At 28.0% G+C, this 25,530-nt stretch overlaps 1 protein-coding gene across 2 annotated transcripts in view; it reads right to left on the minus strand.

The window, feature by feature from the left end:
* The window catches only part of LOC123290904, a 478,701-nt gene that overhangs the window by 33,484 nt on the left and 419,687 nt on the right, over positions 1-25,530 (minus strand). For both annotated transcript variants that reach the window (XM_044871275.1, XM_044871276.1), the window contains exon 4: positions 13,830-13,923. In XM_044871275.1, the coding sequence (XP_044727210.1) occupies positions 13,830-13,923 (94 nt within the window). The remainder of the gene's footprint in view (positions 1-13,829; positions 13,924-25,530) is intronic.

Genomic DNA, 25,530 nt, shown 5'->3' on the forward strand with positions numbered 1-25,530 from the left:
CTACTAAATGTATAACGAATCACTGGGGTTACATTTTATGCCTCAGGTTCGAATTAATTATCCAAAAAATAGATAAATGTGTTCACTTCAGTTTGAAACTCTACTAATATTTCAATCGTCAGCGTACGGTTGAAAAATCACCTACAGGATTTCTTTAAACTGCTGATTAGATTTCCTTTTTCTTAAGTACAGATTAGTTTCTAATTTCCGTTAGTTTATCAATTTGGTCTATAAAAATAGCATGGAAACTGTACAATCCTGTTCTGTGTCTGATATCTTTCTGAAGATATAATTTTTTAAAAAGTTGTATTTTGGAATGTCAGAACAACTCACCTAGTCTTAACCCCTGAACTAAACAAAAAGGGTGTTATAAGTTTGACCGCTAAGTATGTGTTTCTGTCTGTGGCATCGTAGCGCCTAAACGGATGAAACGATTTTCATTTTTTTGGTTTTGTTTCAAAGGTAATTTAATGGAGAGTGTTCTTGGTTATGTTTCAAATACGAATTTAGTGTTCCGTAACCGAAATAATTAAAAATTGGCGATGATCTTTCGGCTCAGTTTGGAAAAGGCTTTGGGGAAATAGGCAATTTAAGGGATAGTGTTCTTAACTATTTTTCAAATGTGAATTCATGGTTCCGTACTCGAAAAATTTGTCGGGAGTTTTTAAAATTTTGTAAATTCCACTTACACAGCGTTAGTATACAGTATAGCGTCCCGAAATATTTACAGTTGTATGTAGTGATTTATCAAAAATTGATTGACCTCGAGAAAAGCAATTAGCAATCAGACCAAAACTGATTGTTTTTAGATAAATTATTTAAACAGTAAATTATACATAATAAAAATTTTGCAAAATGTATTATTTATTTATACATTTTAAACATACGCATTTAGCTTACGCCCCATGTGGTCTTAATAAAATAAAACGTATTTTGTGTTGTTATTATTATGTATTATATAAATTTAGTACAAAAAGATCCCCTGTAGTAGTAAGTAATCTGGTGACCTATTTCAAATTCAACGGTTTCGAACAACGTAATTATTATCTTTTAAAATATATCACACAAATTAAAATTGTTTATGTAAAATGTAAACATTGATTAATAATAATTTTTATTAAGTTCTAAATACACATGTGCGTTTTTGAATATAGAGAGATTCGATACTAATAATGCTAGTTTTATGATATCTAGTACCTTATGACTACTTCTAAATATTCACAAAAAGCTAGCATTTTTCTTACTTGGTGGATTCCCGTTTACTTAGATCCGAGAATAGATACATATATACGTATCATTGTTTTTCGCCGATACACTAACGTAGAATTTAAATTTAAAAAAGACTGAGAGTTATAGTGGAATACCCGGTAGGAACTATGCCTCTCTCACTATATATTGTCTATGTATTTTTAACTATAATTTTTGTAATTTTTTTTTTTGTATTTAAAATTAAAAAAAAATCTGTTGACGTGAATCGATTTTAACCTGATGATGCCTTCGCATGAGGACTGGGCACCCCAACCACATGATCATGTTCTCGTTTAGAATACTTGTAATATTTCAAGGCAATAAACTATAGAAAAAGTACCGGTACGTGTCGGACACTTTCTTTTATCTAAACCTTCATTCCCCGAACGCTCGATAAGAAACATGGTTCCAAAATTTAAATATTTGTTCTATATCCATACTTGCATTTTAGGATATGTGGATTAATAGGCATCATCAGATGCTCGGATTATTGTAACCTTGTGGATTAAATTTTAACTTCTTCTATTTGCTTTAAAAATCTTTAAAAAAATTATACAAAAGATTTCTACAAGATACTATAAAAATAAAGGGGTACGGATACAGATACTTTATTTATGGCGCAAATACAAATATCCAGCACATTGAAAACTGTACAAATGTTAAGCTACTATGATCTTACAGAGTTAAGGGTATTGATAAAGAGACAGGACCAACTCAAAATATTAACGAGGTAATGGCACTCGTTAAAAATCATTTTTATCAAAACGTTATGTACGTTTCCATCGCACAACATCGTTTTTGCATAATCGGTGACACTTTTAAATTAGTTTTTCATTAATTTAATATTACCCAATACCAATCATGAAAGTATCTAGATATCTTAATTAGGTTACTAGAATACGTTAAAAATATTTGCGTTAGTTGCAGCTTGTAAATTGTTTTTGTCAACAGAGCTTCGTTGATATCCATGTTAACTCAGCTTCACACTATCAAACAAAATCGGCTTCGCTCCAAAAATTTGTTGCTATTCCCGATTTTGTTGCTATAACTGTTTAGCAGGAATCAACGATTAAAGGTATTGGAGCTAGGTTAACGTTAAGCTAATTTTAAGATATGTTTAGGTTTCACTGTAAACGGTTAAGTTTTGGGTAAATGTTTTACTATATTCAAAGACCAACAAAATAGCTTTAATTAATTATTCGTTGATTCCTGCTAAACGGCTTGAACAGCAAAATCAGGAATGGAGCAATTAATTAATACTAAATTTTTGGGTTAGAGCCAATTAAGTTTGTAATGATGTGGTGGCATGGTTAACATGGGATTTGTTGATATGAAGAAGGTTAATAATATACGACAAAAACTTAATTTTGATAATTGATAATCGCAATTGACATCAAACGACACCGAAAGAACATCAACGACGAAATATTCCCTAAAAAAATTAAAGATATTTCAAAATATTAACTGTTGCAAAACTAATATTGCAAAAATGTTTTCATCAAAATTCTTTGTATTAATTGCGAAACGGTAATTTATTGAAATCCGTGGTATGGGTGCGCATAATTTAGCAAATTATGTGATATTCAAATAAAACAAAAGGACATTGATTTTTCCATAACTTTCTTTATGATTTCAGCTTATATATTTAAAACCGCAAGCAATCTGCAACAATTGTTTGTGAATCGACTTCGAATATCAGTTATGTTTCACATTGTAATGTTCGTTTCTAGAATACTTTAAAATATTTAATCAAACAAACTAAAGCATAATTTTTCAAATTCCCTTCCGAAGAATTTCACAGTACCTATTGCCTTTCATCTTCGAGATATTTTGAATGTAGTGATATTATGTAAAAAATATTATTTTCGAACTTCTGTTATAGAAGATTTGTTAGTAGACATAGACAACTTGCCCATCCTCCACCTTCCAGGTGTTTATTGAGGAGATATTGCCTATAAATTTTGCTAAATTAAATTGGTAAAACATAACTAATTTGTATTCCAATTAAGACACGTCCAAGGTTCATAGCTTAAAAGAATAATGAAATTTGTAATAAGGAAATAATAATATTTATATATGAATTTCGCTGATTTGAATACCTTGGTTCATATTATTTTTTTAAATATTAATTATGTTGTTTAAATGAATGGAGGATTTAGTTTTAAAATATCCTTACTTTTATGCTGAATACTTATTAGGCGCCATATTTACTACAATAGGGTAAAACAATGAACTCTGTTGGAAGTTGACAAATTATACCAAAAGTAACAGTTAAATGTTTCAATATCCATTTTGAGATGGTTGTAAATCCTTCATAAATTATGAGAATGTCTCTCATCTCAAGCACAAAGGTGTAATCAAAAAATGTTAATTTCGGAAAATTTCTGGTCCTGTTCGAGTGTTCGTGTACTTTCGTTAGTTTAATGTAAGTCGTATTCAGTAAATTAAAAAAACTTGTGATAGAAATGAGGTGAAATTTAATTGTATGCGGGATGGTATTATAAGTAGATAATCCGAATCGCATCAATATAATAGCTTTTTAATTACTTTCAATTCGTTAAAAAAATTACGAATTTTGATAAATACAAAGTTTTTTATACAACGTGGTTTTTTTTTTTTTAAAAAAATTTGAAAATAACTTCCAGAAATTTTCATTATGAAGAGAATTTATTTGAATTTTTCACCACATATGAATAATGTGGTATTTTGATTTGACCAATTTTCTTAAAAGCTTGCCAGTTATTAAATTTTATAGAAAATAGTTTTTTGATATTAATGGTTTTTTGTTTATATCAAAATATTTTAATTTGAAATTTTCATTGGAAAATACAAACTTATTTTGCGGTTTTCTTAAGAAACTATTTATTTACTTACTTTCACATTGTGGTTTTTTTTACATTATATAATTCTTAAGAAATTTTGTTATAATTTTAGATATTTTATGGTTTTATTCAAATCTATACAGTGAAACTTCTTCATGTCGCAAATTATCTATATTTGCTATAATTCTCGTGTTTACTACTGGAGAGAGATACTATATCTATCTATTCGCACCGTGTGTGAGTTTTATAGGAGGCGTTTCCATGGTAACGATACACTACTTTAATTATAGAATTGTATGGATGCATATATAATTGTATGGATTGCATTCATGACTTACATTGAAAATTTAATATTATTATCTCACAAATTTAAATAAATAATTAGGATAATTTACATTTGAAAAATAATATTTGTGGAATTTGATTTCTTATTTTCACAATTTTTAATGCATTAAGTTTTATTAATTAGTGTTTTTCAATAATTTTAATTTGACATTTTCTATAACATTAACATGTAAAGAATGGCAAATTAGTCATAACAGCCTCCTTTATCGCCGAAATTTCACTGGATGCGCTGGCATCGATTTTATTGTCCCTATCATGACATAACGCACACAACGAATACAAAACAACAGATTTAACATCAGTATATTACAATTACATCTACTTTCTGATTTATTTCCCGGCTTTCCGGAACTTTTATGTGGCAGCTTTACATGGGCGAGCAACAGCTAACGGCTATATTAGATAAATTGATAGAGGAACTAATTATTATTCTGATTTGACATATTTATTTTGCAAAAATAAAATTTAACTGTAACCTCATAATGTAGATCTTTACATGTTTATGTGTTTATCATAATAAATATCAAAAATCATATGATGTATGTATGTGATGAAATTATAAATAAAATTTATATTGAATTATTTTTATTTATTATTATTTTGGGAAGATATCATGAACTCATGAATTTTAAATAATAAATAATATTTTTATTAATTTTGTTATTAAAATATTACCACCATAAAATGAAGGTTAGAACAATATTTTGAAAAAAATATCCATAAAATGATAATAATAATGAATTTATTAGTAAAACCGACTACGAACTTCCTTTTTTATAGTTTTTAACCGACCTCAAACAAAAAAGGAGGAGATTATAATAATTCGACTGTATTTTTTTTATGTGTGTTACCTCAGAACTCTCGACTGTGTGAACCAATTTGGATGACTCAATATTTATTTGAAAGCTGGTATTTTCCGTGTGAACTTATTTTGGTGAAGTTCTGACAACGGCATTTGTTAAGAAGTTCTTGCAACTGTTCTGTCAGAGTTGTTTCCTTGGCTAACACCGATTCCAAAAATAACAATAATTTTTACTACATTATATTATCGTTATTTTTTTACTTTTTAGTGCATATTAATATGTTTTGGAATAGTTTTTCTTTTGAAGTCGGTTTCTTTTTGTTAAAAGTTTTTTTTATTAATAATAGTTTTTGTAAATATACAATGATCTACATTGAAAATAAAAATTTTTTTATTATGACGTATCAATATTGTGGTTTAAATTTTCAGTGACCTGAGTCCTATAGCGTGGAAGACATGTTTGCTAAATATTCTCCGATAAATTGATTTTCTTTACAGTGAGGCCAATCGCTGGAAACGCAATAATAAACACTGGAGATGTTCAAAATAGTCCAAAAGTTTCCCGATATGATTGAGAGTATGCAAATTTTAACAAAATGGTAATCGATACGTATGCTCGATCGATATCGGTCAAAGACGTGAAGTAATTGACACAAGTTATTGTGTACAAAGGGCGTTACGTATGCTCTTGGTAATTTTTGTCTAATGAGCAAGAAAATTTGCTAGTCCGAATTCAGAAACATAAAGAAATAAAATAACAAATTTATTCATTCGAAAAAAAAAGTTTTTGAATTCCAAAAAGGGTAAAATGATAAATTGTATTGAATTTAAATCTTTATGCTTATGATAAAAATTTAAATTAATCTAATACTAATAGATATTTTGACAAAATTAAAAACGAAGCCCTATCTCAGTTATCTGACACATCCGATTGGAAAACTACAAAGAAGACAACACATTTCAGTAAGCATGAATGAATATAGAAATACAAATTACGTTATTAAATACATAAAATATGCATTTTTCTATGCAATTATAATTTTGCATAATCATTAAATAATCCACTTCAAATACTCTTGTCAAATAGTTTTAGACTTTTAATTGGGGATTCCTGCCTTGAAAAATTTTTAACATTTTTATTTTACAAATACCAATTACTTAAGAATTTAATCTGACTGTATTGTAAAATTGTTTTAAAAATTTATTATTTTATCAAAGTAATTGAACAAAGTTTAATTATTTCTTCATACAAAAACGTTTTTATACATGGGATTATAGATTGTACAATTTCATAAAAATGGATTAATGTTTATGTAGTTGTTACGGTAAACTTTTTAAAGAATAATCAGCATTATTAATCCTACATTTGCTTAGATATCAGTGCAATAAAAGACAAATTTTCAAACAATGTACGGGCGAGAACAATTGGTTTCTATTTGATTTCCTTAATCAGCAACACTTAAGTAAGTGCTATATAAATTGCATAATAACATCACAAATTAACCACGTGCCACGGCGTTGCAAGCCGTAAATTTATTTCTCATAAATTATTATAAAGTTGGTAGCTTTAAAAAATCGATTTTGTAAAACATGGTTATAATTTACAATTTGTAAATAAATACTTTTTCATTTTGTTTTTCTCGATTTAAAATATTTTATTACAACCGGCAACTGCCAAAAGCAGTAATCGAAGAGATGAGAGATTTCAGATTCAAATTCTAGCTGTGTAGGTAGTACAAGTAAATGGGCTGTAATAAGTAACGGACTAATCTGCGTTGCTTAGAAAAAGTTTGCTATGCTTGTGACGTTTTCTTGTTGCTCTTGTTAATCGATTTTATGTAAAACATTAATGTATGGCAGTAGCGAAAAATACCCCATATCCAAAAATTGTCGTAATTGAACAGGTTTAGGAAAAAACACGTTTCGAAATTTATAAATAAGGACCCACTTACAGGTAGGTAATGAATTACTTACTTATTATAAAAGCCAGGGAAAACAAACAATTGACTGAGTTAATTGTTGAAATACTATGTATAGATAGTGTTGATTACGCAATCGTTTGTGTTTTGCGTCCTCACGGGTAAACAGTGATGCTTACGAAAAAACGATTCAAACAAAAGTTATTTATTTTCTTATAAGAAATATTTGTACATAAAATTTTCTTAAAAGATAAGATTTTTTTAAAATCTCTAACAGTTTAAAAGATGGGTCTATGCACTTAAGATGCAATTGACCTAAATGCCCATTTACCAACTCAAACTCTTATCGCGTTGATAGACGGGTGGGCGAACAGACTGACAACCGGAAATGGACAAATTTGGTGATTTTATGAACACTTATACCCAAATTTTGTTCGATATATTTAAAGTATCAATATATTTAAGCGTTACAAACTTGAGAATAAACTTAGTATAACTTGATATATTTTATATTTCCATGGTATAATGATAAATATTAAATTTTACATGTTCTTGTTACATCAATCTTTAAAACACGTTACGTTACGATACTGCCATCGATTTACAATAAAATTATTTTCGGTGATAAATATTTATTTTAGTAATAAAACATCCCTATATATTAAAAATGAGAAAGTAAGGATGTTTGTTTGCTTGGTTGTTTGTTATGCTTTCACGCAAAAACTAGTGAATAGATTTGAATGAAACTGAAATAATATAGCTCATACATCAGAATAACACATGAACTATAATTTATAAAAATAAAATTTAAAAAAAAAATGGGAAAAATTAAAAAAAATGAAATTTATTTGACATTTCATAAACCAGGGTGAAGGAGACAACTTATGGATATCTGTCACTCAAGGTTATCAGACATATTTTTACATTTAAAAAGAAAAAATTGAAAACATTAATTATTTGATTTTATTCACTTTTTAAAGATCTTGTTATTTACGGACAAAATCTCGAGCGGTGCCGCGGGTAAAAGGTAGTATAGTATATTTTTCAATGAACCTAATAAATTTTACTATACAGATGATTTTGCAATTATAATCTTGATTGTTTTCTTTGTTAATGGGAAAATTTACCACGGTCCTTACAAAATTTACTAAGTATGGCCATAATATTGTGAGTAATATGTGTCCAAAATCATTTTCCCTGTAGATTTTTTCCCCTGTGACCTAGGAATTGCCATAAAAGTATGTAAACTTCCCAATTTTGCATACTCATTATGAATAATATCCATATACATCGTTAAAACCTAAGGGAAAAACCTCAATTTTACTATTAAAATTATTTGTCTTGTAAACTTTGTTTTTCACATCGCGAACTTTGTTTTTCTAGAAAATTCAAACAATAAAAAAAAACATTATATTGTCAATTTATTATTGAACTAATTTACATGTTTAATGTCGTAAACAAGATAAAAATTCAACGTATATAACACTTAATGGCTAAATAATCAAGGAAAATCAACATAAAATGAATTGGCTATGTCATTTTAATAAATGGCCCTTTGAATTGATAATAATGATATGCAACGGTGTGATTGACTTATTAAATTAGTGAACTTGAAAAAAATTAACAAAAATGACGCGTAATAAAAATTAAAATGACCTTTATAAAAAATTTTCTAAAAGAGTCTAGAAAATATTTTTGTGCATAACACAATATGTTATTGTTTGTTTATACGCAAGGAAAAAATAAAATTTTTGAAAATAACATAATTGTTATTGTTTATAAATGAAGTTAATTGTATCATGTGAAACAAATAAAAAATAATTTTAATTTGTATAATTGCGTTGAATTTGAATTTCTAGAAATATAAACTTCTTAATTTCATCTTTGGTATGCTAGCTTTTTTCGCTTTATTTTAAAATTTTTTAAGATTAAGGCATTTCGATATATTTAAGAACGGAAGCCTGAATGGCTCACAATCAGCTTATGAAAAACTGGCGCTACAATAGCTTATTTTTTAAATGTGTACTACCCACAAGTATAAAACCAACCTTTAAAAAGCCTCTAGTTCATTTTCAATAATTGCACTTTTGAAGATGTCAGAATTTTGTCATGTGCAGATTTCTTATTATAACGATATAATAAACATTTAATAATACTTTTAAAGGTTAGAAATTAGAAATGTGCAGATGCAAAACAGAAACATCAACAATTATTATATTTTTTATATAATACTAAAGAAAATTTTGAACATTATCATATTATTATCCAATTCGGACAAATAATTATTAATAATTCCAGGCAGTTTCGGTAGTGTCTAATTAAAGGTTCGTTTCCATAAAGTTCGTTCTTCAAAAAGGTTCGTTTCCATAATACCACAAGTCACAAGTGCACTTGTGGAAAGTGAACTAGCGGCTTTTTAAAAGTTGTTTTTATACTTGTGGGTAGTACACATTTAAAAACCAAGCATAAACTGATTGTGAGCCATTCAGGCTTCCGTATTTAAGTCCTGAAGAAATTGGCAGCTAAAAAAATAGTTTATTGCGCTTTTATTTTACTTTACTACGAATCATTCCTTTCATGTAAGACATGGCAGAAAAGAAGATCTATTACTGCGTAGGAAAGAATTCAAAATAGAGAAAAAAAATATAATACGAATAAGCTGAAAAATAGTTTGTTTTTGGAATAGATTTCGGAGTTTTTGCTACAAATGTTAACTAAAATATCAAACTTATTTTTCATAAAAATGCTGTCGTATATATAAATTATCTAAGACTGGCAAAATTTTAACCTATAAAATCTGTTTATATTTTGATGAACATTATCCATCCTGAACGTTAAATTTTTGTTACCACTATTTCCCGGAAGCATAAAACAAATCATATCCGATCACTGCTTTTAAATAGTTTTTTCCCATATTTTGATATATAACAACAATTGATGTGTTTTTCCAAATAAATTGTGGAAATAAATATAGATACATAAGATTCTCGATTGAACTTCTTTTTATTCTAGTTACCTAAGAGAATATTGAACTCGTATCAAGTTTTTTGGCCTATGGATTCCTCATTTTTACATCTTAAAAAAAACAATTGATTTAATAATAAATTGAAGCATTAAGTATTATTATTTATTAATTACGGATAATAGATAATTATTGTAATTAAATAACTTTCCATGATGTTTATTAGTAGATTATATTAATGAAATATTGTTAAAAATTGCATAAAGTCATTAATAGCCCGCATGCAACTATTTTTAAACTTAATCCTAAAGGAATGCATAAAAGTAATAAATTTATTATTTTAAAGCTAACATAAGATAATAATTAATAATTTATTGTTTATGAATTAAGCTTAAAAAATAACAAAATTTAAAAAGTTGAATAAACCAAGTAGCCAAATATTTTCAAGTGTCTACCAACAGTTAAATATTACAATATGAGGAAATGGATAAAGATAAAGTTACTCGGATAATGTTTGACGTCATAATAATAATTTAAAGAGCTTTTGTTTAACATGATCAATAATAAAATAATATAAACGGTTTAGTTATTAATGCATATTGATAGAAAATCCACAAAAACAAAGTTTTTGATTTTTTTCATCACATAAACAAATATACTTTTTTAAATCCCATTTAATACTGATATTTATTTCAAGTGGTTTATGCATTAGAACAATTAAAAAGTTTTAAACATCTAACAGGAAATTTTTTAACATTTTTCAAAAACGAGATAGTTTTTAAAAAAGCGATTATTCGCGCTGTCCTTGAGTTATTTTTCATATGTTAGTATGGTATGGTATTTGTCGCCCTATTAGCTCAGTTGGTTAAAGCGAAACCAATTCCGTCCGCGGTAGGCTTAGGATGCTTAGGGTAGCGGGATTGATTCCCGCCGTGCGACAAAATTAATTTAATTAATAGTTGTGATGAGCTGGTGTAGTGCATGTTATGTGCATGAAGGAGGTGCACTCAGCCTCTGAAATTGAGGAACTTATAAGCGGAAAGGTGGTAAAACTCATATATGGTATCACAATGGGCTCTATAGCCTAAGTGTGTTCTTCGTGGACAGCCAATATAACCTAACTTAACCTTACCTAGTCAGGCATGGGCAAACGTGGCTCAGAGAAGTCGCTCAGACTTCTGTATCTAAAATACGAGTAAGGCAGTGACAACCTAACCAGTGACAACCAAAAATACGACTAAGACAGAGAGACAACATTTTTGTTCTACCTATCTCATTACTATAAGAGAAACTGAGATAGGTAGAAGAGTCGTATACCCGTCTCGCTTCTTCCTCTATGAACAATGTAGACTTGTATAAAGACACACAATAAAGTTTATGGCATACAATAAAGTTATAACAATGGTGACTTCGACTTAAAATAACTCGCCCATGCCTGCCTTACGTTATATGGCAATATAAGTTGCAGATACATTTTAAAAAATGGGGACATCCTCACTTATTTGAAGGAAAAAAAACTGAGATATTAAAGATAAGAAACCACCCCCAAAACTTCTAAGGCCTGGAAAATGTAGAATGGAAACAAACTTCTTCCTAAAAAGGATTGAAAAAGATTTTTTTCCAAAAATATATGAGGGGGAAACTTACTGTTGACCTTTCATCGAGTTTCCCCTCCCGTAAGCAAGAATTTGGCAGGACCTTCTCTCTAACAAATTATACTCTGGTTCATTACCAGCGAAATAATTTTAATTACCACTTTTTCATAATGCTTAAAACAATGATTAATGACCCGATATCTGGTTTATCTGGTTTAATGTAAAAGTGTTTTAGAATCAAATAAAAATGAATAAAAAATATCAGATATCCGTAATATGAGATAAATCATAAGTTATAAGAATATATTAAGATAACCCTTCTCTTTATTAAAACTGGACCGGACATTATAACACCGTTGTATGGGTGCATAGTATTGACCTAAATATGGTATTTAATTTTATGGTTTTCGTTTTTTTGTCATTTCCGTATTAAAGAGATATTGTGTTGTCAATTTAAAAAAAATGATCTTTGTAAATTAATTAAAATATTTTAACAGATGGTGAAAGTATTTATTTTTATTTTATGTTTGTAATGACCTAGAAAGTTTTTGGTGACTTTTAGTCGATGATAAAAAACCCCTCTAAAAATAAAAGAACAGAAAATGCTACTACCGCCGTAAATTTTGGTAGAAATGTTAACCGAAGAATAACATGTATTCATAATTTCGAAACTATCTTTTCGATCTTTTTTTTTAAGTTAATGTCGAAATTATCGATAATAAACAATCATTCTGGTGAAAAAAAAGATAGTCAGTCATAAAACTTTAAAATAACTGTGTATTTTTTTAATATTTTTAGATTAAAATTTCATAATTATGAAATTTCAATTTACAAATTAATTTGTAAATTGAAATTATTAACGTTTGTATGAAAAACTACTAAATAATAGAAAACAGAGACAACACACGCTGTTTTCAAGCGATCAGCTTTCCTAGAACTAAGTGTACTCAAAGTTGCTTAACTTCATTGATCGGGTGATAATCGTTATTTTGAATGTGGTTTGTATGAAACGTGACGCGTGACGATGACTCGATGACGAATTCCATAATTTTTTTTCAACCAAAAAAGTGGTCAACGTGACTAAAGAAGTTTTCACTTCAAAAATTTCAATTATTCAATAGTTCTGTCATTTGGCACTCGGTTCAGAATTGTTAGCACAGTTTCTGAAAACTATCTGTCTACTCTCCTCGGATAAAAACTTTTACTATACTCCAGTCAGCTACTGTCAGGCACATAAAAGCAGATTTATGTTTTTGTGGTCTGGCGGCAGTCATTGTTAAACGTGGATTAAAAATAATTGGGTTCCAGTAGAGTTTCTTACTCTCAATTTTCTTCGTGTTCTTGCTGATACTCTGGAAATGTTGCTCTCTCACAAATACTGACTGCTGGTTATAGTACAGTAGAACTCATAGAATTGAAACATTTACTTATTGCAATTAGACTTGTTGAGTTAAGCAATTTTCCTCCATTGCGATATTGTTATTATTGAAGTATAAATAATATTTGTACGGTTTTATTAAAGTATTGATAAAATGCCAAACAATTCATGTGATTGTGTTTTGAAAATTTCAAAATGAGTAGAAATTTTTTCATATCTAGGAAGTGTAGAAATATATTTTATAATATATGAAATTCAATGTAGAAAAAAACCTTATTTTATAGAAAACAGTTCATTGTTAAGCTTATCACGGAAAAAATTATTGAATGATAATGCTACAAGTAAAACTCAATACCAGACAAATATTTCTGTAATTATTGCACAATAACCAGCCAAGAGTGTCTCAAAATTGATTGTTTATGACATAAATACCATAAGCTCTATTAAGCTGCTACGCGTTTTTAAAAGATATTTATTTATTCGTATGATTTCAATTTTTTTTTGCTCACATTAATTAATTTTCTCTAGAACAAAGCAATTAAGTTTACTTTTATTTGTTAATGACGTTAATTGAGAAATGTTTATCTGGTAATGAAACGAAAATAAATCTTACGATTCATATTTTAGAATAAAAACAATTACTGTTATACAAGTAATTTACGAAATGTTTTAAAGTGATTTTTGCCAAATATAAATCGTAAAATTTTTTAATGCTTGCTTTAAAAATTAACTTAATAGAATTTAAAATAAATAATTACCTTATCGTGATGGCTAATAGAACAATAATGACTCCCACCATAAATGCAGCAATCAATAAACAGCATATTATGTACAAACTATCGTTTGGAGCATCTGAAATTAATAGAAATATTTAATTAATGCATTGCTTAACCAATAAATAAATATATTTAATAAAATGTTAAATTAAATTTTTTTTTAAATTTTGAATTTCAAAACGGGGGTTTTTGTCTTTTTGACAAAAAATATTAGTTTCAATTCCATAGTTCGTCCTTCAAGTAAGCAGGTACTGCAGAGTTCAAAAATTTTCCAACACATCAATGTAATTTCAAAAATTGAAAGTTAAAACCAGTTTTATTTAGTTAAGAATAAAAACAGAAATACAAATTCAAATATTTCAATGTTTGGTATAATTTTGAAGACTCTTTATAATAGTTGAATACACGATTTATCGAAACCTTAAGTAACAGTCATAAATTAAAAAATTAAAATAATATTAGAGAATGATTTTTTATTGTTTCTTATTGAAAGGAACTTTGAATTTCTGGTCTCAAATGGTTTTGATAAATTTCAATATTTTATATTTTTTTATTTATTCAAATATACTGAAAATCAATTAAGAATCGTTTCTTTGATACATTTATTAACGATTAATATGATTTGTAATAATTGAGAATTGTCTATCGATCAAGGGTCTTAATAAAAATGTAGACATAACTCACACGATTCAATTTTTTTTAGTATAGGGGAGCGGAGGGTAATGCCGTACACCTAACTTTAAACGTGTATTTCTTCGAACCTACTTAATAGAATACAATGCTTTATGTATCAAGCCATCATAAATTTAGTCTAGTTTTATATAAATGATCCATAATTGACAGTGTCTAATATGTCAGTGTCAAAATCAAATTATTCTATAAAGTTATTTGTACGGAATTACCCGAGACTTGCGTCTAATTCCGTACATAATTTTAAGAACCTAAAAAGCCTAAAAAAAGGTATTTTTTCACAAATAAAAAAAATAATTTTAATTAACTGTGGGTAATCTTTTGCTTATTCACAAAATACACAGATATAATATCGTCCGCAGAATTTGCGCCACTACACAAAGCATGTGCCCATTTGTCACATGACACACATCTGTACCAAAATTCTACATCATTACCAAATTCATTACATATTACACACAATTCATGAACTTCTGATATTTCTGATTCTAAATTTACTGCTTCTACTGGTGAAATGAGTTCATGTGATATCTCTGATTCTGCATTTACTGCTGCTTCTGGAGAAATAATTTCATGCAATGCTTCATTGCGGGTAATACCGTACAGTGTACGGAAATTCCCGAAACCGAATTCAAATTTCAAGAATGAGTATTTACCTAAGAAAAATTCAATAAAGGGATTCTTTGATCAAAATCTTATTATAAATATATTTATAGTCCGAAATATAATAATTTCATTATAAAATTTAATAAAAATAGGTACTTACACCTTATTTTTTGATGTTTAAAAGTTGTAAAAACGAGCGCCAAATCACATAACATCTATTTATACCAAAATTATTACCCTTAATAACACAGTAACTTAAGAGGCTACACTAACGCTACTGCGCTAATGATTGACACCAAGAAAACGCACGCAGCTCAATTCCTTCAGGATAAACAGTGATGTACGGAATTAGCCGCTGTACGATATTAGCCTCCGCTCCCCTAGGTGGTTAAAATTATTTTTAAAGTGAGGTGTCAGTGGCTTATATCATTTGTAGCTATAAAAGTCACAGAGTAAATATTTGTTCCACTCTGTACAAAAGTAATCCTAAGAATTGGTTCGTGATGGATAGTAATAATGTTTATGGACAAAATTTTGTTGTAAAATATTAATATAACAAGTGAAAATAAACAATTGACTGAATTAATTGTTGATATACCATGTATAGACAGTGTTGATTACTCTGTCACAATACACATACATACATGTTACACACGTATAACTGATATAGCCATAAAATACATACTATACAATTTGCGCTCTCACGGGTAAACAGTGATGTTTACGAAAAAATGTTTCAAGCAAAAGTTGTTTATTTTTTTATAAGGAACATTATTTATATTTAAACTTTTGTTATATCTCTAACTGATTACAAGATGAGTCCTACGGACCAATACCGAATTGACCTAATGTTTTTCTGTACAGAAAAGGCTTAAAATTTTCATATTGAGCTCATGTTAGAGATGTATACCTTTTTTATTGAATTCTACGCATCAAACTTTATTTGACCCCAAAAGTTTGCCTTGCTTGCAAAAATTAGGAGTTGAAAATCCAATATAAATGTATGATTATAAAATACATACTATAAAACTGAGAAGCCGTCACTGAGAGAGATGTAGCGGCCGTTCAAACGATATTGTATAAGATGTATATGATTCAAATATAAAAATCATTTATTATTAAAAATAGTTTTTATAGACTCATTAAATAAAAATTGTTTACATTATCCATTGAACTTTAAATAAAAAGTGTCTTTTTATGATGAAATAAAGCATTTACCGCTACGTTGTTGAAAACTATTATTAATCTTTTCATCGTCATAATTAACAGCAATAATTACAAGGCGAATGGTGTTTAAAAATGTTTACTTTTGATGCAGAGCGTATGATTATGTCATTTATTTTATTGATGCCTTTTGTAGGTAATAAAATCTATTATAATCTACGCTAAACTATTTAATAACTACAAGTATCTTGGAGTTTATTATCATGTTAAAATTAACTCGTTTTCCGGTTTAGTAAAAGTCTGGTATTTGAAAATAAAGGTATTTCTCGATCAGAAAGAAAGTTGAAAATAAATTAAAAACAGTATCAAAATGATAAATGGTTTATTCTGCCAATCGCCACCACCATATTTTGATATAAGCATACATGCTTTTAGACCTTACAATATGCTTTTTGGATTAAACCCTTCGAACCCAAATTTTTTTTTATTTTGGCAGAAAATTTTGTTTCTAAATTGAATATAAAATTGAAATTACAGTAAAAGAACAAGTCTTGCCGGAATACTTGGGCATTATTGACTATATATGGACATTATTAAAATATCAAGTGCACGAGGTAAAATTTTATGGTATTTTCAATATCAATTTAGGTTTAAAAGCATGTTGCTACACCGAGCTAGAAAGGGTAGAACTAACTATTGAAAATAATTTTTTTAGGCATTACGATTTCATACGTACAAAAAGGAATAAAAAAACAAAATAATTTTTAATTTTAATAAAGAATTTAATGTTAAAAAGCGTAACTTTGGTGCTCTTCACATTCTTATTACCAGGTATTGAATACTCCACGTTTTCTAATTTTTGTAATGAAGTTCCTTAACGCAGCTTGCCATGGTGGGCAAACTGGTTGAAATCGTCACGTAAGCTTTGGGATTTTTCAACTACTTGACATTAACCAAATGCATTACTATTCTGTTAGCTGTCAAACGAACAACAATTTATAAACGTTAATTATTTAACAAATTATTATAACTAACTAGCTTTTATCTTTATTAATTAAGGTGAGCATTCAATAATAGATTAAATGTATAATAAAGATTTAGAGAAGTCAATTAATAAAATTGTATACATGTTTAAGGCTTTTCGATGTCTTTGAACATCTATCTTATTACATATTCAAGCAGTCTCATACTTTTCTTAAGCAAAAACATTTTGTCAAACAACCATTTGAGCTCATGGGCGTGCTAGTCTTTGAATTGGGGATCCCATCCCAACTACGTAGCACCCAATAATTAATTAACAATTTATTCATAGGGTATTTAAAATTTTGATATAATAAATAATTTTAAAAAATTATATATGTAACACTAATTATTACAATATATTCTAAATTATTTTGGTTATTTTTTATTACACAACATGTCTTGTGTCTGCTAAGATTGAATTAACTCTTACATTTACCTATACGTATTAAAAAACTGCAATTTTAACTAATTAAAAAACAAATTTAAATAATGCATATCTTATGTAGATGTATTTACTTTAGATTCTTCGAAATCAAATATTTATTTTTACCTTGGAAGTTTTTGTAGTCAAATTATAAATCATTATAAATTTCATACTAATTGCTACATTGATAAATAAAATAAATAAATATGTCAATTAACAAAATAGTTCACTTTCAAAAGGTTCATTTATTATTAAGTTAAGCTAAAACAAGTGAAAACAAACAATTGACTGAGTAAATTTTTGAAATACCATGTATAGATGTAGTGTTGATGATAGCCACACTCTTAGATAGCCACACACATGTATAGCTGATATTCTCATATAGTACATGCTAAAAAAGTTGGACCTAATTTGCGCCCTCGCGGGTAAACAGTGATGTTTACGAAAAAATATTTCAAACAAAAGTTGTTTATTCTTTTATAAGGCACATTTTTTATGTTTAAATTTTTGCTCTATCTCTAACGGTTTACAAGATGAGTCCTACGGACCCAAGACTCAATTGACCTATGTTGCTCATTAACGAACTCAACTTGATATTTCTTTTCTTTTTTGAGTTATCGTGTTGACAGACAGACGGACAGACAACCGAAAACGTACGAACTAGGTAATTTTATGAACACGTGTACTAAAATTTTGTTGGTAGTATCAATATTTTCAACCGTTACAAACTTGGGACTAAACTTAATATACCTTGATATATTTGATTTATACATGGTATAAAAATTGTAGGACACTTGAATTAACAGTTCAAATGAAAAAACGACAAACATGTCTTGTGGTCTAAAAATATGTTGTGTATTCATCTGCAATATTCTTATGCAGAAATTAAATAAGATGTTATATTAAAATCTGGTGTGAAAACCTCACGACTTCTATATATATACATTAAAATAGTCCATATATTTAAACAAGAATACTTGCTCATCTCATACGGTACCGTTTTGTGTTATTACAGTCACTATATTTTCCATTTTAGCTTCCCCCAGGTTATTACTTTAATTTTATCCAAACTTATTGCTTACGTTGAATGTTAAAAATTATAAAATTTTTAGTATGAAAGCACACTAAAAAAGAAGGTGTTTTAAAATGATCAATATAGCTGATATAAATTTTTTTTGCTCTCAGTTTTATCAGATTATTACCAGATCTTAGAAAAAAGCTGATTATCTTTATGGAACTACTATCCTTGTTTTTGTTCATTGTAAAAGAATCTCTCTTACTATATATAGAGGCAAAAGCTGTAACATTGTATTTAAAATAAAATAATGCGTAATAGTGGACAATTAAATTAAAAAAATTGAGAAATTCGAGACACACCAACGCAAATTTAAATATGACAAACAAATGTTTAGCCTAAATACCAAACACTGCATAACAAACATTTAACATTAAATTAAATATTGTTGACAAAAAAACAATTCATAATTTTAGAAGATATAAGTAATATTTATAAAATTCATTCTACATTCAAAAATAGGTTAAACAAATAAGGCGATGGGATTAATATGAATACAAATGAATATGAAAAGTTTCCAGAAAATATGTTGAAATTAGCTTTGAAAAAATATGGAGTAAATCATTGATGAACTGAAGTTCATTAGCATGTAAGAAACTGTATACAGAATGTTCGATTTACATCTAGGCACATAAATATCACGAGTATGACAGAATACATGCGTTAAGCAATGCATCTAAGTGGGAGGTATTATATACATATGTTGAAACTTCGATATGCGCTGAGATAGTTGTAGGAGGCTTGGATAGTGGGAGTTTCTTAGTTGAATAAATGAACTACAACAGATAAGCCACGATAAAAGTCACTTTTGCAATTTCATATAACACCTATAATACCTCCAACTTAGATGCCTTGCTTACGCATGTATTCTGTCATACTCGTGATATTTATATGCCTAGATGTAAATCGAACATTCTGTATAGCAAAGCTAAACATTATCGCTCATTTATTAGGTTATAGTGAAAGACAAAAAGTAATATTCCACAGTTCTAAACACTTTTCCGCAATTGATTACTCAATTGCGTTACTGGTGGATACTTGCTACCTAGCTTCGTTATGGAGATTCTAAAACCTTTTTATTGGAAAACTCTGAAAAATATGAGGTTTACTTTTGCGGGACTCAATTAATTTTTAATTGTGTCACAATCTTAAAAATGTTTACAGACACTTTTTTTATCACCGAACTTAAATAAAAAGTGGTGTTATAAGTTTGACCGGTATGTCCGTGGCACTGTAGCGCCTAAACGGATGAACCGATTTTGATGTTTTTGGTTTTGTTTGAAAGGTAATTTAATGGCAAGTGTTCTTGGTTAGAATGTTTTTTCAAATGTGAATTAAGGGTTCCGTAGCTAAACATTTTGTCGGGGGTTTTTTTAAATTTTGTAAATTTCACTTGTTTGATATTCTAATAAGAAGAAAATTAAATAATAAATTCAAAAATAAAATGGCTTGGCATTTTAAAAAACAGGATGCCTGTCACCCGATACTCGAAAACTTGTAAATTGTGGTTTTTTCGACGATAAACATCCTGTTTTAAAAAATGTTGTACCCTTTTACTTTTATATCACTTAATTATTAATTAGAAAGAACCGCAACGGTTATTAATCAATTTTAAAATAGTGACTCCGAGAATTTTTCCGAGCCTTACGAATGAAAACCTTTTGTACATTTAATTTTGATCGATTTAGTATTTTTTTCTTTTTTTATAGAAGAAAAGATAAAATTAGTATTACTTTTCTATTTAAAGCAACATAAGAAGTTATAAATAAGCATATCGATTTTATTATTATCAATAAATAATAAAAATAGTAAATTATACGTAAATGATAGTAAATTAATATTTAAGTATCTAGTTCTATTTTTAAATACTTATGTAGAATTACTTTAAGTGCAATTGTAAGAAAAAATAAGTTATTAGAAATGATGACGCTTAGATATCTGATAACATGGCTACTAATTTCCATTTCTTGCAAAAACCACTACATTTCACAATAATATAAAAATCAATATCCGCAATCAATACTTTCTTCGAAGAAAATGTTTTAAGTTCTTTTTAATTAGTGTAATTGAAAAAAAGATTAATCGGAATATATTGTCATTACTTGAAATGGCGACTTCGATAAAAATAAAAATACAAAAATCAATTTGATTTCATATCCTCAACGCTTTTAATTTTAAAGACGCCGTGTGCATAAACATTCTGGCAGTTAATAAAAACAAAAACCGTATTTTGAAACCTTAATAGATTGTGTTGCTATTTCATTTTACTCTGAGTATATTAAGTAACAAATCATTAGTCAATTCTTTCTCCAGTTTTGAGTGAGATACATAGCTTTGAACTCAAGCACACTTTCTAAATCCAATATGATACAAAATACTCTATACAATTGAATTATGGTGGGAGCGAATTGAAGAATTCATAACGAGTAATAGGAGATTCTGAATAGAGGATTCTTGAGATGTGGTGGACGGCTTGGGAAACCTGAATTATTCGATACACTTACTTCGATCTACCTCTAGTATACGTTTTACTAGTTTAACCTTGTAACTACAGCTGTAGAGAACTTTACAACTGTAGTTAGAGTATTTTACGCTTCAGGTACAGAGTTACACTTCTAGTTAGAGCTTTGAAAGATGTAGACTTTGCATTAATCTAGCACAAGTTTGATAGGAATATCATGAAAACGTGGCGTTCAAATCTAGCTGGATTAACTTTTAGCCTAGCGTAGCTACAAGACACATATACGTTTAGTTTTATACTAAATTCATCAGTTTTAATTTTCAAGCTGTTATTCTAATGAAAGAAATAACGGAAATTTTTCATATATAATTACCGTGTGTAGAAAAATACCGGTACCTCAAATTTGGATAGTGAACTTTAACTTTTAACTGGTAAGAGATAAATGATAATATGAAATTAGAAAGTAAGTGTTTCACATAATAAATCAACAAATTTCCAATTTAAGGTTTTCCTACACCCCTTACTAGTTAAAAGTTAGAATTCACTTTTTAAGTTTTCAACAAATTTGTTGTTCAATGATACCGTGTTATGTATCAAATGAAACTACGTAATTAGGACTTTTCTAATACATTGTCACATTTTATCACGAAATTATAGCCCCACAATAATTTAAATAAAAAAAGTTTAAAACTAAAACCCCGACGACTACAAAAAAAATCACGTGCTAAAAAGTATGAAAACACATTTTCATTTGAAATTGTTATGATCAGTAAAATCTTCATTACAGTTACAGTTCTGATGAAAATTTTTTTATCTTAGAGGTCCACCGACTGTAATGACGATGTTATTTTTCGTAAGGATTTCAAATGAGAATATTTTCTGGCTACAAAATTGTAGAGATAATTTTTTTCTTATTTTGAAAAAAATTATTTCCTAGATTTATATTTATGAAAACTAATAATCGATATACAAGAATAAGATTGTTATTAAAGTAATCTATTGAAATTTCACAGATAAGATTTCAATATAAATAATATATTATAGGAAAAATTGAAAAATTGCATTAAGTACCTAATTCTATTGTCAATAATATCGTTTCTAAGTAATTGATTTATTATTATTATTGTTAAGTAAACTTTATTTGATCATTCATTTGGTTGATGTTCATTACATACGACAAATACTTTAAACCACATGTTTTTTTATCATGACGCTCGGTGTGTGCATAAATTACTGTACCTAGTGGTACATATCGTAAATATTTCTATTGATTTATGTTTATTGAGTATTTAAGTGTGACATATAACTATTTCTAAAAGGGCATCTTTATTTGATTATTATTATTTTTAAATGAACATTCTTAAATTTACATTTCTCAAAAGTCATAATTAATTGAGAGTAAAAAAGTCATAAATCAGCCTGCGTCGCACATGCCAATAAAAAAAAAAGCCAAAAAGAAACATCATTTAAGCATCGAATTTTTATATTTCCGAGGTTTTTAATTAACTTATTGGTCTGGTTATTCTAATTTTATGACATTAAATTTTACCAATGTCAATATAACATTTACAATACTTGAAAGCTAACACCCCACGCTTTTTTACGAAAAATGATTTTTTTCTACCACTCTAAGGCGCTTGATTTAAAACTTCATACTAATATAAAGTAAAAAGTTGGACATTTTTTTGAATTTTAGAAATAAATTTATAAAAAAAACAAAAACAAAAATTGTTAGAGTAGAATCACTAGAGCCCAAGTCTTCATTTTTGTTACTCTAGGTCAGGAAGTTTACTGTGTGGACCATAAGGGTCGAATTGACATGAACGACTTTGGTAATTCATTCGGGAGCTCACTTTTATCACCGAACTAATTTGCAAAAATGCATTTATTTCCATGAAAATAAAATTCTAGATAAGTATATTACGCTAGTCAAAATATACATTAAAATCGCAAAACGCAATTTAAAGCTACTTTTTTGGTATGTTATTTGGACTCCTTAAAGGAGTGTGAAACTATGTTTTGCAACCAAATTAATTTCGGACTTTTTCAGTTTTTATCTATTACGCAGGTAGCACAACTTTTTTGTATACATATGTACCGAAAACGTTGATTTAAGTTTTTATTTTTTTTGTTTTAAGATTTTACCGGAGCATATCTAATATATGAAAAACTCGTGTCACATTGTTTGTGGTCGAAGTCATCCATAACGGCTGGGCTGATTTGAATGAAATTTTTTTTGGATATTGATAGGTATGAGAACAAGTCTTAGAATATTTTTACCCTCCTACCTCTACCCCAACCAGGAGTTGTTGTATGAAAATTCGTCATTATTGAATTCATTATATCTTACCGATTTTAAAATTTCATTCAGAAAAATTATGATTCCGCATCCAAAAAACTAAAACCCATGAAATTTTGTACAAAAGGGGTGAAAAAGTCCGGGCAGGAAAGCAATGCCGCGGTAGTCTTTGTTATTAAAGTTGAAATTGTCCAGCGAACACGATATTCATTGACTGTTAGACGAAGTCCGCCGCTCCAGCTAGTATATATTTATATTAAGGTGTACCCAGTATGCAGATAGAGAACGGAAGTAATTAATATGTATTATAAATATGTATACATTACTCTCCAACCCTAGTTTAGCTAAGTTCGTCTTCTATAATAATGTTGTTGTTGTATAAGGAAATATTTAAATGAGTTGGTGTAGAAGTTGTTTTATATCATCAACCTTCAATTTATAAATAAAATTTCATTAATCATTAATTAATAATTCTATAATAGTTTTAATTCTTCACATCTATTTTAAGTAATAAAAATGTATATTTTTAAATTTGTAAATATTTTTACGATCATATTCATCCAAAATGATTATTAATAAATTTAATTCATGCACCATAAGACATGCCCTTCAAATCCATTTGAATTTTAAGTATTTATTTTTTATTAATGAATTCTATACTAATACTTACGCAAACTTTATTTCTCTTCTGCGTCAAAATATTGTTAAGCGTCGAATTTAGCAATTTTCAATTGATTAATTATTTGTTATTGTAAATTTATTCTGGCTCCTAGAAAGCTTAGCAAAGCCACAGCGAAATAACATAGCAATCTGAACAATTGTTTCACACTTTCTTTTATAGCAATGTCATAGATACGAAGAATGATAAGGCTATACCCAAATGCACCAGTTTACACTTTTAAAAGAATAGTTTTTAGAATTACATTTTACTAAAATTTAACTGTAAAATAATTTACTAATTGGGTTTGAAAACTTAAGTCAATTAAAGTTCCAGTTTTATCGAACAAAATGAATATATATTTACTAACTCTACCTGTGCAGAATTCCGCAATGCGGTACCCGTGGCTAGAAACTATATAGTAAGTAATTTACTTTCTTTCTATTTATAGGCAATTTTATTACAGATACGATATAAAAATTACATAATGACCAAAATTAAACCTTTATATTATTTCTCTAGCCAGTTTTCTCCTAGTGGTACATTTTTTGGTCGTGAGCCTATTTTTCGTCATTAGCCAGCACGATAAGCTACAAAATCAGGTGTAAACCATGGAATTTGATCAAGAAATAGGGAAGACATCGCGTACACAGGAAAAAAAGGCTTGAGAAATAAGATATAACATGACAATTGGCGTAAATTTGTGAATGAATTTAAATAAAATTTTATAGAATGTGTAGTTGAATTTAGTATTATTTGTCAAGAAGATAAGCGACATAAATTATCAATATAAATAAGGAATCAATAATGTAAAAATGATTTGATTTAATTAAACCATTTTAGTTTAGTGTTTAATTTATAATTATTTACGTTAAAAATGAAAGTTTTTACATGAAAAATTGATTATAAACATTTTACTATAAAAGAATGATTCACTCAGATTGATATACGTACAACAGCTAAGCAATTAAATTTTTTTTTTTCATGCTTATAAATGTTTGAATATTTTCTTAGAAGTAGATATACACAAATAATTGTATATCGATTCCCAGAAAACACGATTGTATTTGTTTTACGTTCAAGCAATAAAAGATAATTGAAATTATCAATTTATATTAGTACTAGGATTTGAAAATATCATTTGAAAATATATCAACGGTCAGTTAAAAGCCAGTGAAATATTAGCAATTACACATTTTAGAATTTTTTTTTTGTTCTAGAAATTTCTTCCCTACTCCCTCACAGTTGAATCATCTTTCGGATCTTGTATAACCAGAAAAATA

This window comes from Chrysoperla carnea, chromosome 1 (genome assembly GCF_905475395.1).
Source record: "Chrysoperla carnea chromosome 1, inChrCarn1.1, whole genome shotgun sequence".
NCBI classification, from domain to species: domain Eukaryota; kingdom Metazoa; phylum Arthropoda; class Insecta; order Neuroptera; family Chrysopidae; genus Chrysoperla; species Chrysoperla carnea.